General features: G+C 44.5%; 1 protein-coding gene across 1 annotated transcript in view; it reads right to left on the reverse strand.

Annotated features, from left to right (window-relative positions):
• The window catches only part of LOC124553392 (proteoglycan 4-like), a 256,733-nt gene that overhangs the window by 89,500 nt on the left and 148,307 nt on the right, over positions 1-18,926 (reverse strand). Inside the window, exon 2 of the mRNA XM_047127261.1 lies at positions 5,736-5,872. Coding sequence (XP_046983217.1) covers positions 5,736-5,872 — 137 coding nt within the window. The remainder of the gene's footprint in view (positions 1-5,735; positions 5,873-18,926) is intronic.

Here is an 18,926-nt window from a genome sequence, read left to right on the forward strand (position 1 = left end):
GAGGGGTGAAGTGGACTGCGGTAGTCGTCGTGGGGTTGTGGACCACTGCAGCTGCGGCGGGGACAGAGCCTCTCCGTCTTTTCTAGGTCCCCAGTTAACATACAACATCGGGAGAGCGAGGAGGCTACGTCATGCGTGCAGTGTCTTCCAAGAAAACATCAACCACCTGTGCTCTATGAGGTCCAATATTATCGTCCATCAGTACCAAGTCTGGGCCCAAAGTGTCTCGCAACAACCGCACAAGACGTCCCAAGACCTCGTCACAATACCTGACAGCAGGTAAACCTTACCGATGCACCCACATAATTTCGCGAAGAGATGTTCGAGTGGTGAGCATAATCCCTGCCCACACCAATAGGTATCCTCCTCGATAATCTGTCTCTTTATGTAATGTTTGGCCTTCAGATGAGATTCCATCAAGAATCGTATGTGAAAAGGCCACTGGCCCACTGTTCGACCGTCCAGATGCCACGATTCCAGTCTAGCCGTTCCCTTCTGTGAAGACTCGTCAGAGGTACACATACAGCACCTCTCCGACAATCTGCTGAAGCCTTCTGTATACCGTTTGTCTCGATACGAAACACGCAGTGGATGCTGCGTGGTCAGATGCCAGTGCAGTACTAAGGCAGCACCGTCGTGCCCTTACGGCCAAATAATGGTCCACTCTGTCTGATGTCACACACTCCGTCTGATGTCACACATACTCAGCCCTGTCCTGGTCTCCAGGATACTGTTTCGGTCTCTATGATCTATCGCCTCATACGAGTGTTGTGTACATAGTCCCGCATAGTCAGCGCGTACACAACTTTCCCACTAGAGCGCGCCCCGCTAAGCACAACAGCGCAGGCGCAGCGCTCGTCCGTCTCCGCACTACGAGATGGCGCTGCCTTAGAGACGGACCAAATTCTGCTTCCGCCGATTCGCGTATTAATATGTCTCGCAGCCAATGAGATTGCTGCTAACGTAGAACCTTTTCTCCTCGCAGATCACACTCACGCAGTGATACCTGAACGCTCGAGGTATTATAACGAGCCGGCCGCGGTGGCCGTGCGGTTCTGGTGATGCAGTCCGGAACTGCAGGACTGCTACGGTCGCAGGTTCGAATCCTGCCTCGGGCATGGGTGTGTGTGATGTCCTTAGGTTAGTAGTTCTAAGTTCTAGGGGACTTATGACCTAAGATGTTGAGTCCCATAGTGCTCAGAGCCATTTGAACCATTTTATTATAACGAGTGTAGAGACCACCGATTAGTCAGTCTGCATCAGTCTGCATTAGTCTGCATTAGTCTGTAGTCAAGTTTCAGTCTACGCCTAATAAGATTATCATATTCCTGTACATAGCCATGAAGATAAATGAATAGACACTTTGTCAAGTATCAGAGATATGTGAGAATAAGATTAGCGTACCAAGACCAAAGGAACTTCAGATTGTCAATTGTAAATAGCATCCAGAATCAAGTTAAGTAAGGTTTGTGATTGTTATTATTTTAATAAATGTGTGTGAAAATTAATCAAGTTCTGTTTAAAGTTGGTCACCGTCAATCTGCTACTCTAAGCATGCAAGTGGCATTTCTTTCGTCTGACCTAACGGCAGAAGATAAACACGCCACGATAAGACCACGAGACGTATTGCTGACACTCGCCTACTTCGTTAGAGCGACAAGTCAAATAATCTGATGGTGTGTGTACCGAAGCTCTTACAGTACACACACCACAACGAAAAACAACACTACGACTCACATTAAGCCATTGGTCCACATCAGTTTGCGTCTGTCCTGCTTCCATTCTTCCTATGGCCCTCCACCGCAGAGAGTCTGGTAGGCATCTTCTCTGTGCCAAACTGTACCGTCTGTGACTGCGTACACAGTGATTGTGGATATGGGGCTACCCGGCAAACACTACACCGCTTCATAGGTGCCGTGCCGGCGGCGGTGGCCGAGCGGTTCTAGGCGCTCCAGTCCGGAACCACGCGGCTGCTACAATCGCAGGTTCGAATCCTCCCTCAGGCACGGATGTGTGTGATGTCCTTAGGTTGGTTAGGTTTAGTTAGTTCTAAGGGACTGATGACTTCAGATGTTAAGTCCAATAGTGCTTAAAGCCATTTGGACCATTTCTGATAGGTGCCCTGGCATCATCGTTGGTATGATTATCCGCTGACGGGAATGCCATCTTCCGTGATAGTAATGGCGTCTGTTGACATGATTATATCTTGAATTAGACACAGAACGGGGAAATAACGGTTTGTTGCTTTAATTTTGGACACCAGTGTATATTACGAACATAATTTAGTATATTTCACACAGGTATCTATACTTGATTTCATAGGTACCTTTAGCGAATATCACCCTGCAGTTCCGTTTTCACGTAGCTCAATATTTATGACGTATCTTCTGAAAAGTGTCTCGTAGAAAGATATAATTTTTCAGGTATATTCAGTGGTGTATTTGGATGCTATCTGCGAAATTTGCTGCGATTATTGTATGTAGTAAGGACGTAATAAATTAAAATGTGATGCATGGTGAGACAGTTTTTAATCCATCTCACTGTTTATGACGTCGTATCTGCTGATCTAGGGAGATAGGTACCTCCTCAGCGGTTTTTGCATGACAGTTAGGAATACGTGTACTATGTTCAGATGAAATCGGTCCAGTGGTTTAGGAGGAAATGTAGAACATACACACATGGACATATACGCAAATCCATTTTTTTAATATGCATTGACTTCAGAACAGAATAATTCGGCAAGTTAAATCGAAATAGTGTTAAGTAAGCACAGCCACCAGGCGCAAACTAGCTTTTGCAAAGTAAACAAGGAACAACTCTCTGCTGTGTCATCTTTGAGGCACCAAAACAACGGAGTTCACTGTCGTTTCCACAAACCTCAAACAGACTGATCGAAGAATCAGCACTGACTGAAGAAGAAAGTAGTCGTCTGTGATACAGATATCTTTGATTCTTGAAACATTCCTTGCTGATAGACTGATAGAATACGGCATCATATTTCAAGGGCGGATCATGGTCATTAATAGTTCCTCTACCGATATTTAGGTTGGTAAACTAATAACCACATTCAAGGTAAATGGGAGATTAGTTCATGACACCGAAGTGTTTTTACTTCTATACTGACTCATCAAATGACGTGATGCAAAGCTGTACTTTGGGGTAAAGTTCGTATATGTCACAGCTAATCCAGTCTCAAAAACAGTGCCCATCACAGACAAAACTTGTGTATGTACTGGAAAAATGTCTAAAGTGCTGAGTTAGAAATGTCGTAGTGTTTATCGGTAAGGTGGTTAGTTGCTACAGTGGATGGTAGGTGTTGTAATCTCAGGCAACGAAAATTCAGAACACAATTTCCTTTGAAAATTGAGTAAACCACTCGTTTCACGCCTGTGCCACTGCTTCTGTCATTGTTTTTCACACTTCCGTAAATTTGTCCCCTCCTACCGCCCCCCCCCCCCAACTCTCCAGCTAAGTTACTACTTGCCTGATTCATGATCATAAAAAATTCTGTATATTTCATACAGCCTTGAGTGGGTTAAGGATAATTTATGTTTTGGATGTTGTGTCACTTCTTATCTTCCGTGTTAGCTAAGAAAATGTAAGAAAACCCGCAGGTAACACGCGAAATAACGCGATATATAGCGATTCTGTGTTTGAAATGGACGTAAAATTGAAAAATACAAAAAGTTTCGTTCTTTGAAGCGAAAAAGCTGCAGAATGTAAGGTAAATGAGAAACTGATAGAATACACTACTAATAGCGTCGTGTGAGGTGTGTGTGAACAGACAAGTAAATGTAATTTTTCCAAATTTACAATCATTCAGCAAAACCTTTGAGCACAGCAAAAGCTAAAAATAAAGAATGCTTCAAATCAGCGATATCTGTCACTAACTGTAAACTACATGGAAATTAATGTAAAATATTTGGCACCTAATTATGCTTCCCGTATTTATGTAAATAACTTGGATCAAAATTCATAAAACCTTCACAAGAGGTTAACATGTTTTCTTTTTTCAGAAAGAAAATAACAATTACTAGAGATAGCACTTAAAATGTAGAAATATATTTTAGTACCATAATAACAAAACTGTGAAGTAGTATCATATATAAGTGAAATTTCTCTCCAGGCTTAAGGATTTTTCTATTCCCTGTCTCCATCCTATGTGGGTGCCCCTGAGCCACTGTATACCTCTGATGGACAAAGTACTGGTGGATAGTCTTTGTTACAGTGGGCATGCACATGGCCTTTGTTGCTGGATACATGGGGAGTCTTTGTTTACAATTGTCACAGGGACAGCCTTTGTTTACAGTGGACAGTTGGATGCCTCTGTTTACAAAGAATTCCTGGTGGGTCTTTGTATACAGTGGACAAGTGGGCAGCCTTTGTTTGCTGCAGTCACATGGATAGCCTTTGCTTGCAATAGACAGCTGGATGGCCTTTGTTTACAGGTAACATGCAGTGGTCATTTCCTTACATTGGAAAATTGGGCAGCCTTTGTTTACAGTGGACAGCTGTATCGCCTTTGTTTACAGAGAACTAGTCATGGACCTTTGTTTATAGTGGCTGGTGGGTAGCCTTTGTTTACAGTGATCATGGGGACAGCCTTTGTTTATAGTGGACAGCTGGATGGCCATTGTTTACAGAGAACATGTAGTGGGCATTTGTTCACAGTGGACAGTTGGGCAGCCTTTGTTTACAGTGGTTACACGGACGGCCTTTGTTTGGAGAGCTGTATTACCTTTATTTACAGGGAACATCCAGCTTGCCTTTTTTTTACAGTGGACACATGGGTGACCTTAGTTTACAGTGGCCACAGGGACAGCTTTTGCTTACAGTGAACAGTTTGAAGGCCTTTGCTTACAAATAAACGTGGTCAGCCTTTGTTCACAGTGACAGGTGGGTAGCGTTTATTTACAGTGGTCGTGGGGATAGCCTTTGGTTACAGTAGATTGCTGGATCGCGTTTATTTACAGAGAACATGTGCTGGGTGTTTGTTCACAGTGGACAGGTGGGTAGCGTTCGTCTACAGTGTTCTCAGGGTCAGCCTTTGTTTACAGCGGAGAGCTCGATTACCTTCATTAACAGAGAACATTTAGCATGCCTTTGTTTACAGTGGATGGCAGGTAGCCTCTGCTTACAGTGCTCACAGGGACAGCTTTTGTTTAAAGTGGACAGCTCGAAGGCCTTTGCTTATAAATAAGTTGTGGTCAGCCTTTGTTTACAGTGACTGGTACATAGCATTGATTTACACTGGTCATGGGGACAGCCCTTGTTTAAAAATGTGGACAGCTAGATGGCTGTTGTTTACAGAGAACATGTGGCAGCCCTTTGTTTACATTGGATAGGTGGCAGCTGTTGTTTACAGTGGCCACAGGGATAGCCTTTGTTTACAGTAGACAGATGGATGGCCTTTGTTTACATAGAACATGTGGCAGGCCTTTGTTTACAGTGGTCAGTTGGGCAGCCTTTGTTCACAATGGTCACATGAACAGCCTTTTTTACTGTGGACAGCTGGATGGCCTTTGTTTACAAAGACCACTTAATGGTGAGCCTTGGATTCCAGTGGACAGGTGGTCAGCCTTTGTGTACAGTGGTCATGGGGACAGGCTTTGTTTACAGTTGACAGCTGGGTGGTCTTTGTTTACAGAGAACATTTGGCAGGTCTTTGTTTACAGTGGACAAGTGGGCAGGTTTTGCTTACAGTGGAGGCATGGATGGTCTTCATTTACACTTACCTCTGACAGTGCGTCGCTGCCCGGCATCCCCCGCATGGTAGAGCACGAACTCCTCCCCTGGCCTGGGTTCCGTGATGACAGACACCTCAGCCGGTCGAGGCAAGGCGGGCGCGGCCAGAAGCGCCAACATCAACAACCTGAAACAAGCAAGAGATAGGGCCATGTAATTATATTCAGCCACACATTTTAGGTTATTTATTTCCCAATTAACACACACATCACTTAATCACGCTAAATTCAGAGACAGTGCTACTAGATCGCTGATAATGGCAGAAATCGGAAATGCAGTGCAGTCGACGCGAAATGTTCCGACTTCTGCTAGCGTTACTCAATGAGAACTAGGGGACAATTGGGATTCAAGCTAAGGTCAGGAACTGAACACTGAACAGGCTTTAAAATTGTATTTTGTTGTTTCGCTCCTCATATCCGAGATAATCCCTATTATATATAAAAAATATTTGCTGGTTTGACGTTCATTGGACCTTGTCATGACCTTGAACAATATATCATTTTATACGTAAAATTTGCGACTCTTTCCAAATCTTAAACCAAACGCTAGGGTTCGCTTTAGCCTCCAAATCACCTTGAAAATCATGATCAAGGCCACGGCCGTTAGTACGAGTATAAACGTGTGACTCTCTCTTCCACCTACAACTTTTGTCTGAAACATTTTGCTGTATCTCATCTCCATTCCGAGTTGTTTATGGATTAGAATGGTGCGCCCTGTATAATTAAGGCGATACGGCCAGTGATCCCTCCAGTGCAGTTCCATACCGGGTTCGAACTCTTACGGAAATCGACGAGTAATGAGGTTAATGGCCGTGTGTGGTTCGAGGACTATTCGGAAAGTAAGGTCCGACCAGTCACGATATGGAAGCCACTTTGGAAATCAAAAATTTTTGTTTACAGCAGTTAGCCACACCTTCCAGCTACTTCTCTGCATAGACACTTCTCAGACATTTGTCGTAGCGATGTAACAACTTTCCAGTACCCTCGTCATATCAGACAGCCACCTGTGCCTACACTGGTCTGCAGCTCGTTGTCTGTGCCAAAATGTTTTCTTCATAAGCAGCGGTTTATGTGAGCAGGGATGAAACTTCCTGTTGTTGTTGTGGTCTTCAGTCCAGAGACTGGTTTGATGTAGCTCTCCATCCTACTCTATCCTGTGCAAGCTACTTCATCTCCCAGTACCTACTGCAACTTACATCCTTCTGAACCTGCTTAGTGCATTCATCTCTTGGTCTCCCTCTCCTATTTTTACCCTCCACGCTCTCCTCCAATACTAAACTTGTGATCCTTTGATGCCTCGGTACATGTTCTACCAACCAATCCCTTCTTCTAATCAAGTTGTGCCACAAATTCCTCTTCTCCCCAATTCTGTTCAGTACCTCCTCATTAGTTACGTGCTCTATCCATCTTCAGCATTCTTCTGTAGCACCACGTTTCGAAAGCTTCTATTCTCAAAACTATTTATCGTCCATGTTTCACTTCCATACATGGCTACAATGTATACAACTTTGGGGGAGCAAATTACGGGCTGTATTATGGGTGATCAAACACTTCCCAAACGACAACGCCGCAGGAGCATCTTCATTGCCCCTGAAGAGCGTGGCTGAGAACTGTATGACAGTTGTGTTATGGGGGGTGCATAACATCAGGCGAAATCTCTCACCAGCCCCTCGTACTTGGCGAGAGACACTGTGTTCTAGCCATGTTTATGTGGTCACTATTCTCTCAGAACTGAAAATAACGACGTGACGTGATCGACGGGAACACTAGAGGCACTGCCCAACACATCAGTGCAAATCTTAATCGGATGTTCTTTGTGGTTTCCGTTTTGCACCCGATCGGAACTTCCTTTGCGAATAGGTCTCATATAAGTTGAGAATTTGGCTCTGACGAGAACCGTCATGGGTAGTCTGTGCCGTTGCAGCAACCACCGCAGGTCATCAACATTTAAGTAAGTTTGGACGTGGTATTATAGTTGGCGCACGACCGATGGGACACAGCATTTCCAATGTAGCGATGAAGTGGGGATTTTCCTGAACGACTATGAGTGTACCGTGAATATCAGGAATCCTGTAAAACACCAAATCTCCGACATCGATGCATCCCGAAAAAGATCGTACAAGAATGGGACCCAAGACGACTGAACAGAATCGTTCAACTTGACAGCACAGCCCTCGCTCATCAAGTGACAGCGTGACAACCATACAACGCAACATCATCGATATGGCTGTCGGAGCAGAAGGCCCACTCGCATACCGTTGATGACTGCACAACACAAAGCTTTATGATTCGCCTGGGCCCATCGACACCGACATTGGACTCTTGATGAGTGGACACATGTTGCCTGGTTGGACGAGTCTCGTTTCAAATTGTATCGAGTGGATGGACGTTACGGGTATGGAGACAACTTCATCAATCTGTGAACCCTGCGTGTCAGCAGGGGGACTATTCAAGCTGACAGAGGCTCTGTAATGGTGTGGCGTTTGTGCAGATTGAGTGACATGGGACCCATTATACGTCTACATACGACCACGATTGGTGACACGTATGTAAGCATCCTCTCTGATCACCTGCATCCATTCATATCCATTGTGCATTTCGACGGACTTGGTCAATTCCAGCAGGACAATGTGACAGTCCAGAATTGCTACAGAGTGGCTCCAGCAACACTCTTCTTGAAACTTCCTGACAGATTAAAACTATGTGCCGGACCGAGACTCGAACTCGGGACCTTTGCCTTTCACGGGCAAGTGCTCTACCGACTGAGCTACCCAAGCACGACTCACGCCGCGTCCTCACAGCTTTACTTCTGCCAGTACCTCGTCTCCTACCTTCCAAACTTTACAGAAGCACTCCTGCGAACACTCCAGAACTAGCACTCCTGAAAGAAAGGATATTGCGAAGACATGGCTTAGCCACAGCCTGGGGGATGTTTCCAGAATGAGATGTTCACTCTGCAGCGGAGTGTGCGCTGATATGAAACTTCCTGGCTAAGCCATGTCTCCGCAATATCCTTTCTTTCAGGAGTGCTAGTTCTGCAGTGTTCGCAGGAGAGCTTCTGTAAAGTTTGGAATGTAGGAGACGAGGTACTGGCAGAAGTAAAGCTGTGAGGACGGGGCGTGAGTCGTGCTTGGGTAGCTCAGTCGGTAGAGCACTTGCCCGTGAAAGGCAAAGATCCCGAGTTCGAGTCTCGGTCCGGCACACAGTTTTAATCTGCCAGGAAGTTTCATATCAGCGCACACTCCACTGCAGAGTGAACATCTCATTCTGGAAACACTTTTCTTGGTTTAAAGACTTCAGCTGGCTACCAAACTCCCCATATCTGGGATGCCTTGCAAGGTGCTGTTCAGAAGAGATCGCCACCCCCTCATACTCTTACGGATTTATGGACAGCCCTGCAGGATTTATGGTTTCAGTTCCCTCCAGCACTACTTCAGACATTAGTTGTGTTGTGGCACTTCTGCGTGCTCGCGGGGGCCCTACGCAATATTAGGCAGGTGTGCCACTTTCTTCGGCTCCTCAGTGGATATATACTCCGCCGCTGATCGACAATCAACAACACCACAGCAAAATGTCGGCAGTTTGCAAAAACAGCCTGTTCCATCAGCAACATTGCCTGGATATTCGGTAATATAGCGATATACTGCAGCCACTTTACAGCAATTTTGACTGTCGTGGACTGTGTAAACGCAACTTTAAGCAGATGCTTCAGCGCCTTTTAGGTGAGCTTGCAGTGCATCGGGACAAATGTTTCTACCTCCCTCCCCTACTTACCTCCCCTCCATATCTAATCCCCCCCCCCTTACTCTCTTCCCTGTCGGCTGTGTTGTCCGTTACGCAACCTCTGACCCCTGCTGTTAACTTGCTGTTAGCTTGTCCCACTAACTGTGACATATTGCCCGCTGCACGGAGGAGATGCAGCTGTGTGTCGTAACTCCAGGAAGTCTTCTGCCTGTCCCTGGAGAGGGGAAGGAGAGAAAGAGAGAGGCAGAGGGGAGGGGAGGCCACACACACACACACACACACACACACACACACACAGTGTTGGCGACACTGTCGCTTTCCATCGTGGGCGCCGTTGCAGAATCGCTCACAGCGCACTTCGTATCCTCTCTTGCTCCAGGCGCGTACTACTCTCAAAGCTGCCTTACCAGTTTCCCGCACCAAGTTCCCAACGACTGGTTCTTGTAATCCTCTATTTCTAAATATTTCACTTTCCACAGCCACTCTCTTTCACCTTAAAAGGGTTTGAGGTACCGCTACCAGTCACAAAATTTGTTGCCTCCTAAATTATTAATTTAGCGACACATATTGAGGTGATACTGCATCATCAGGCTATACTAGCATTACAAAAGCATTTAACATAAGTGTATACAGGTATTAAAGTTTCCTTACATGACTGTTGTGATCATCTTTGTTCTTGTGGCGTGACATCCTTCTCGCGATGTACTGAGGAATCACTATTTCCAGGGCTCACTTGGATTTCTTCACAATTGTTCACAAACTTCACCAGGGTGACTTTACAATGCTATAACACAAAACAAATCAGCAGTGCAGAAAACATGTTTTGACCGCCATCTTGTTTTCTGCACTGCTGATTTGCTTTGTGATATAGCATTGTAAAGTCACCCTTGCGAAGTTTGTGAACGATGGTGGAGAAATCCAAGTGAGCCATGGAAATAGCGATACCTTCGTACAACACGAGAAGGGTGTCACGCCAGAAGATCAAAGATGATCACAATAGTTATGTAAAGCAACTTTGGTATCTGTATACACTTATGTTAAGTGTTTTTGTAATGCTGGTATAGCCTGACGATGAAGTATCACCTCAATATGTGTCGCTACATAAATAATTTAGGAGTCAACAAACCTTGTGACTGGTAGCGGTATAGAACAACCTTGTATTTTTGAAACAGTTCAAAATGGTTCAAATGGCTTTAAGCACTATGGGACTTAACATCTGAGGTCATCAGTCCGCTAGACTTAAGAACTACTTAAACCTAACTAACCTAAGGGCGTCACACACATCCATGCCCGAGGCTGGATTCGAACCTGCGACCGTTGCAGCAGCGCGGTTCCGAACTGAAGCGCCTAGAACCGCTCGGCCACATTGGCCTGCTTTGAAACAGTCACAATCGATCAATGGTCGATATGGCTTCAAATCCGTAATAGACTACTGCCATTCTAATGAAGCTGGACATTGTACTATGCTCGTTCCAACGAAGAGCGCGAACTGTTACTTTAATGAAGAAGACGATCCATTAAGACGATCACATTAGACGAAATGTGACGTAAGCACAGTGATGGATCCACCGACCCCAAGTGTACAATATTTCTTCATTTCAGAGTCTCATTCTAATGAAAAACAGAACCCAACATCTTAATAAAACACACAATCCATTATCAAATGTTGCAAGAAATGGTGAGGAATACATAGACATATGGTTTAAAATTTTACAATTTCAAAGTCTCGTACTGATGAGAAACGCGATCTATCACTTAAATGAAGAACATGAACCATTCTGTCAGATTTGAAGAAATGTGCTACAATCACGGTGAGCGCCGCAGCGATCTAACGTTTAAAATTTATGCAGTGTGGAAACCTTTGTTCACCCAAATTTTTCTTCTGTTTCATCACCGTTTTCGATCCATACTATCATCGTCTTCCTAAATTAGTGTAACGAAAACAGTGGACTTCAGTTGGGTACCCGTAATTTCTAAGCATAGACAAACTCGTTGAATGAATTTTTTTTTCCCAAGAGACGCAACATGTTCTGCAAATTTATATTGCAATCTTTGTGTAACTGCGTATGTTCAGCTCGTTGTACGTAAGATTTTCTATTATTAAAATTTAGCTGTCCATTATTAATTTTTGATATGTCTCAGAACAATCTGTTTCAACAAAATTAGTGTGAAAGATTATTACAACCATTGTTTTCTTATATTCATGGTTCAAATTGCTCTAAGCACTATGGGACTTAACATCTGAGGTCATCAGTCCTCTAGACCAGAGCTTCCCAACCCGTGGTCCGCGGACCCCTTAGGGGTCCGCCGGCTCTATCTAGGGGGTCTGCGGCCACCTTTCACCAAATCGTGTCAAATAATGAGTAAAATTATTGGATAAAAATGTGAAAATCAAATTCATCACTATTTTTTTTTTCGTGTGAAAAACATGTGTACTTTTACTTCAGGTCGTATTCCCAAGCAGCCTTGGCGGTCCCTAAGTGAGAACGCATACACAGTTTAGTGCCGGAGAATGCGGCTTCTCTGGTCGACTGCTTCGCAACAATACGGGGGTCGTTTGTGCCCTGGCTCACGGCGCTAGATGCGCTGAAACCTTTTACGCATGCGCGAAGCGAGCTTTGTCGACCAATCACAGCGCTCGCTGGCACGTATGCGGCCCCAGGCATCGTTAAATGTTAAACTTGCTTTGTCAGTGCGCTACCTATTTCATAAGTCGATTTTTGACCAGTTTATTACTTCTAACATGGATCCGTGGCTGAAGTCAGGATCATTGAAGAAGGGTGCGGTTTTTCCATCGCCTTCACAACAAGGGAAGTTTCCAGTTGAAATGAATGAGGAGGGAGGACGACCAAAGGAAGAACAATCACAAGAACGTCCAAAGACTATTGATAGTTTGGGGGGGGGGGGTCATTGGGAACATGGCACTTGCATTAAGAAGCTTTCAGTTCCCATGGGTTTCGCTCTGAAATTTAAAGTTACTGTGCTCTTGATTGACTAGGGGTCCGCCATGGATTTTCGACTGTAGAAGGGGTCCGCCAGCTGGAAAGGTTGGGAAGCCCTGCTCTAGACTTAGGATTACTTAAACCTAACTAACCTAAGGACATCACACACATCCATGACCGAGGCAGGATTCGAACCTGCGACCGTAGCAGCAGCGCGATTCCGGACTGTAGCGCCTAGAACCGCTCGGTCACAACGGCCGGTGAAAGGTTCTCCAAGAAAGCTCATCAGGCCAGGTCAAATCTCAAAGCCAAGTTGACGGCTTTCTTTTGCTTTGAAGAATTAGTTCATCGTGAATTCGTGTCACAGGGACAAAAAAAAAAAAAAAAGTTCAAATGTGTGTGAAAGCTTATGGGACTTAACTGCTAAAGTCATCAGTCCCTAAGCTTACACACTACTTAAGGTAAATTATCCTAAGGACGAACAAACACCCATGCCCGAGGGAGGACTCGAACCTCCGCCAGGACCAGCCTCACAGTCCACGACTGCAGCGCCTCAGACCGCTCGGCTAATCCCGCGCGGCCCACATGGACAAACAGTTGATCGACGGTACTATCGAGACGTGTTGCGACGCCTGCGAGAAAATGTGAGAAGCAAACGGCCTGAAATGTGGCGAGACAATTCGTGGCTCTTGCATCTCGATAACGCATCCGCACATTCACCCCTGTTGGTGCGTGACTGTTGCACAGAAAACGAAATCACTGTGCTACCTCACCCTCCGTACTCTCCAGGCATGGACCCTGCGGAACTTTTTTTATTTCCAAAGTTGAAAAACCCGCTGAAAGGACGGAGATTTCCAATTACAGACGAGATAAAAGAAAATCCGCAGACTGAACTTGGTGCGATCCAGCAAGACGCGTACTGAGGCTGCTACCGGAAGTGGAAATGGCGTCGGGAGCTGAGTATCAACTGTGGAGGAGAGTATTTGGAAGGAGAGCATGCACAATCAGTAAAAGGTAAGCGCAGAAAAATTTTATGGACAGAGTTGAGGAATTTTTTGAACAGACCTCGTACGCAACGGGTATTTTCTGGTGACGCTGTGGTGTAAGGGAAGGTGTCCAAGTTGAATGACTGTAAGAGGAAGTAAGATGACAGACGAAATCTGTAGAGTTACGAATGCTAGCTAACTGTAAATGTAGAAAAACGTAAGTGTATGCACATGAGTAGGAAAATGAGTCACGTAGAGTTCGAATACAGTATTAGTAGTGTGGTTCCCGACACAGTTAGGTCGATTAAGTATCTAAGCCCAACATTGCAAAGCGATATCAAATGGAACGAGCAAGTCAAGTTGGAAGTAGGGAAAGAGAATGTTCCACTTCGATTTACTTGGAGAATTTTTAGGGAATTGGAGCTTATGTATAATGTAGGCCGCAGGTAGAACACCTGAGTGACCCATTCTTGAGTACTGCTCGAGTATTTGGGATCCCCACAAGGGTCGCATTAAGGGAAGACATCGAAGTAATTCAGCGGCGGCCTGCTAGATTTCGCACTAATAGATTCCACCAACAGGACTCGAAAATGTTCCGTCAACTGAAAGGAGAATCCCTGGAGGGAAGACTACGTTCTTTTCGCGGAACTCTACTGAGAAAATTTAGGGACCGGCGTTTGAAGCTGACTGCAGAACGATTCTATTACCGCCAAGATACATTTTGCGTAAGGACCAGGAGATAAGACAAATTACGACTCGTTTTTCTCTCGCTCTATTTGCGAGTAGAATGGGAACGGAAATGTAGTGGCACAAGATACCCTCTGTCATACATTAGTGGTAAGGTCTTACGGGACCAAACTGCTGACGTTAGCTCAGCTTACCCACTACTTAATCTAACTTCCTGACGCTAAGCACAACACACACACACCCATGCCCGAGGGAGGACTCGAAGCTCCCACGGGGTCGAGGGGCGGGGGGGAGGGGGGGGGGGCAGCTGTGCGCTTACCGTGACAAATAGCCCTAGACCGCCCGGCTACCCTGCGCAGCAATGTCATACACTGAATGGTGGCTTGCACAGTATCTGTGTAGCAGATGTGGACTTTAAGACGCAGTATTTCTATAACAACATTTCTATATCTACAGAGTGTACCGGGTGATCAAAAAGTCAGTATAAATTCGAAAACTTTATAATCCACGGAATAATGTAGATAGAGAGGTAAAAATTGACACATACGCTTGGAATGACATGGGGTTTTATTAGAAGGAAAAAAAAACCATATTGATAGACGCGTGAAAGATCTCTAGCGCGCGTCGTTTGGTGATGATCGTGTGCTCAGTCGCCACTTTCGTCATGCTTGGCCTCCCAGGTCCCCAGACCTCAGTCCGTGCGATTATTGGCTTTGGGGTTACCTGAAGTCGCAAGTGTATCGTGATCGACCGACATCTCTAGGGATGCTGAAAGACAACATCCGATGCCAATGCCTCACCATAACTCCGGATATGCTTTACAGTGCTGTTCACAACATTATTCCTTGACTACATCTATTGTTGAGGAATGATGGTGGACATATTGAGCATTTCCTGTAAAGAAGATCATCTTTGCTTTGTCTTACTTTGTTGTGCTAATTATTGCTATTCTGATCAGAAGAAGCGCCATATGTCGGAAATTTTTTGAACGTTTGTATTTTTTTTTGGTTCTGATAAAACCCCATGTCATTCCAAGCATGTGTGTCAATTTGTACCTCTCTATCTACATTATTCCGTGATTTATTCAGTTTTCAAATTTATACTGACTTTTTGATCACCCGGTACTTGGCCGTAAATGCTGAGAGGAAACTTTGAGAGAGATTTTAATTTTCTCGAATTTTCTGTCACAGACTGGAGGTGATGTTATAAGATGCAGATGCAGAAGTAAGACGAGGCTCGTGTGAGAGGCGTATCGAGCTATTTGTCAACCATTAGGGCCCCGCCCTGTCAGGGGGGGGGGGGGGGAGGGGGGGCAGGGGGAGGGGGGGGGAGGTGACAATGGAGCAACGTGAACGTCGTGACGGAAGACGAGCGCTAAGCGGCGCTGCTGGAGAAAGCTCCACCGCAAACGGCCCATCAGCATACTTACAACTTGTCTGTGCTTGTGTGCGTGCGTGTGAAAATCTTCCGCGTCAACAAGCCGGTGTCGGTGTATGTATGAACTTCTATCTCTCTGCCTGCACATACGCCATCGCTATACCGAGATCTACCAGGTGTACCGGTACGAAATGGGCGTTAAGATACAAATGTGTCGATAGGGAACATTTGTTGTGAACGAGCCTTAATTTCTTTTTGTTTGGTTGCTGGCAGGGGTAAAATACAGGAAGTGAAAGACTATTTACAATTTGTACAGAAACCAGATAGCAGTTATAAGAGTCGAGGGGCATGAAAGGGAAGCAGTGGTTGGGAAAGGAGTAAGACAGGGTTGTAGCCTCTCCCCGGTGTTATTCAATCTGTATATTGAGCAAGCAGTAAAGGAAACAGAAGAAAAATTCGGAGTAGGTATTAAAATCCATGGAGAAGAAATAAAAACTTTGAGGGTTCGCCGATCACATTGTAATTCTGTCAGAGACAGCAAAGGACTTGGAAGAGCAGTTGAACGGAATGGACAGTGTCTTGAAAGGAGGGTATAATATGAACATCAACAAAAGCAAAACGAGGATAATGGAATGTAGTCGAATTAAGTCGGGTGATGCTGAGGGAATTAGATTAGGAAATGAGACACTTAAAGTACTAAAGGAGTTTGGTATTTGGGGAGCAAAATAACTGATGATAGTCGAAGTAGAGACGATATAAAATGTAGACGGACAATGGCAAGGAAAGCGTTTCTGAAGAAGAGAGATTTGTTAACATCGAGTATAGATTTAAGTGTCAGGAAGTCGTTTCTGAAAGCATTTGTATGGAGTGTAAGCATGTATGGAAGTGAAACATGGACGATAAATAGTTTGGACAAGAAGAGAATAGGAGCTTTCGAAATGTGGTGCTACAGAAGAATGCTGAAGATTACATGAGTAGATCACATAACTAATGAGGAGGTATTGAATAGAATTGGGGAGAAGAGGAGTTTGTGGCACAACTTGACAAGAAGAAGGGACCGGTTGGTAGAACATGTTCTGAGGCATCAAGGGATCACCAATATAGTGTTGGAGGGCAGCGTGGAGGGTAAAAACCGTAGAGGGAGACCAAGAGATGAATACACTAAGCAGATTCAGAAGGATGTAGGTTGCAGTAAGTACTAGGAGATGAAGAAGCTTGCACAGGATAGAGTAGCATGGAGAGCTCCATCAAACCAGTCTCAGGACTGAAGATCACAACAACAACAATGATATGACATCTGTCAAAGAGATTTAGTATACATCAAGTCATGGAACAAACAACATCATATGTTTTCATCGTGTTAACAATGTCGAATTTTGTACCAGAAAGTGACGATTTGCGCAAAGCATTAATTTTTTGTTTTCATTTCAAAAAAAGTGCTGCAGAGTCGCATCGAACGCTTGTCGAGGTATATGGTGATCGTGCTCTGTCAGAAGCAACATGCCAAAGATGGTTTCAACGGTTGAGAAATAATGATTTTGATGTACGAAATGAAGAACGTGGAAGACCACCGGAAAAGTTCGAAGACGCCGAATTGCAAGCAATATTGGATGAAGATGATAGCCGGCCGGGGTGGCCGAGCGGTTCTAGGTGCAACAGTCTGGAACCGCGCGACCGCTACGGTCGCAGGTTCGAATCCTGCCTCGGGCATGGATGTGTGTGATGTCCTTAGGTTAGTTTTAAGTAGTTCTAAGTTCTAGGGGCTGACGACCTGATGTTAAGTCCCATAGTGCTCAGAGCCATTTGAACCATTTTTTTGAAGATGATACTTTGAGTCAGAAGCAAATGGCAGCAATGCTAAATATTGCGCAACAAACAATTTCTGACCGTTTGAAAGCTATGGGAAAGATCCAAAAGTGTGGAAAATGGGTGTCAGATGAATTGAATGAAAGACAGATGGAAAACCGAAAATCCATCTGCCAAATTTTGCTTCAAAGACATGAAAGAAAATCAATTTTTCATTGAATTGTTACTGGCGATCAAAAATGGATTTATTTTAAGAATCCTAAACGGGAAAAATCATGGGTTAATCCGGGACAACCATCAACATCGACCGCAAAACCAGATCGATTTGGGAAGAAGACAATGCTCCGTGTTTGCTGAGATCAGAAAGGTGTGGTGTATCCCGAGCTTCTAAAACCCGGTGAAACTGTGAATACTAATCGCTACAGACGCACAAATGATCAATTTGAACCATGCATTGATCGAAAAAAAGACCAGAACGGGCCAGAAGACATGGCAAAGTAACTTTTTTACACGACAATGCACCTGCACGCAAAGCAAAACTGGTTCAGGATACAATCAAAACAATATTGGTAAACATTTTTGGAATACAGTGATCAATAGATTATTATATTTTGACTAAAGTTCAGTCTTGATCACACAATTTATGTTTCAATGATATAGGTAACCGGTTTCAGTTATTTTTACATAAACATCATCAGACCCATGGCTCCCTTAGGATGGTAGGCGGAGCTCTCCTCAGCTGCTACAAAGTAGCTCAGCCTACCATCCTAAGGGAGCCATGGGTCTGATGATGGTTATGTAAAAATAACCGAAACCGGTTATCTATATCATTGAAACATAAATGGTGTGATCAAGACTGAACTTTAGTCAAAATATAACAATCAAAACACTTGGCTGGGAGGTGCTACCCCACCCGCCGTATTCACCAGACTTGGCCCCTTCCGACTAGCATTTGTCTTCATCAATGGGGCACGCATTAGCTAAGGAACACTTCCATTCCTACGAAGAAGTCGAAAATTGGGTGTCTGATTGGTCTGCTTCAAAAGACGAACATTTCTATTGTAGTGGTGTCCACAATTTGCCAGAAAGGTGGTCAAAATGTATAGAAATCAATGGTCAGTACCTTGAATAAAATTTTTATTTATCAATTCAAAATTAGTGTTTCATTAAAAAAAAAACGCTCATTTGATACCGGTATTATCTTATACACCTAACCACTACCGTAGAAGTGCAACCTTGAACTTTAGGAAAGAAAACACAAGTAACTCCTCGTAAGCCCCCAAACTCCCGAGTCTTTAAAGAATCGATTTCCCATGTACACTCAGGCGACAAAGATCAGGCGATAGCGATATGCGTATAAACACATTGTGGTATCAACGTTCGATACCACACTTGTTAGGGCTTGCAGATATCGGCCGCGGTCGGTAATAGATATCGCTGGACCCGCGAGTCACGAAAAATATCTAGCGAGCTCTCGTCCACTCTTCTCGGGACGTCAACTAGAAATGTAGCATAGCCTTCAGCTGATAGGAAACAACCTCTAACAAGGCGCTTAGTCAAGTATGGAGTAAGTAATGCCTCTCTACATAAATGTTTGTAATTATATGTATGCAGCATATGAAGAAGCCTGTAACACAAGT

The sequence above is a fragment of the Schistocerca americana genome, chromosome 11, assembly GCF_021461395.2.
Source record: "Schistocerca americana isolate TAMUIC-IGC-003095 chromosome 11, iqSchAmer2.1, whole genome shotgun sequence".
Taxonomy (NCBI): domain Eukaryota; kingdom Metazoa; phylum Arthropoda; class Insecta; order Orthoptera; family Acrididae; genus Schistocerca; species Schistocerca americana.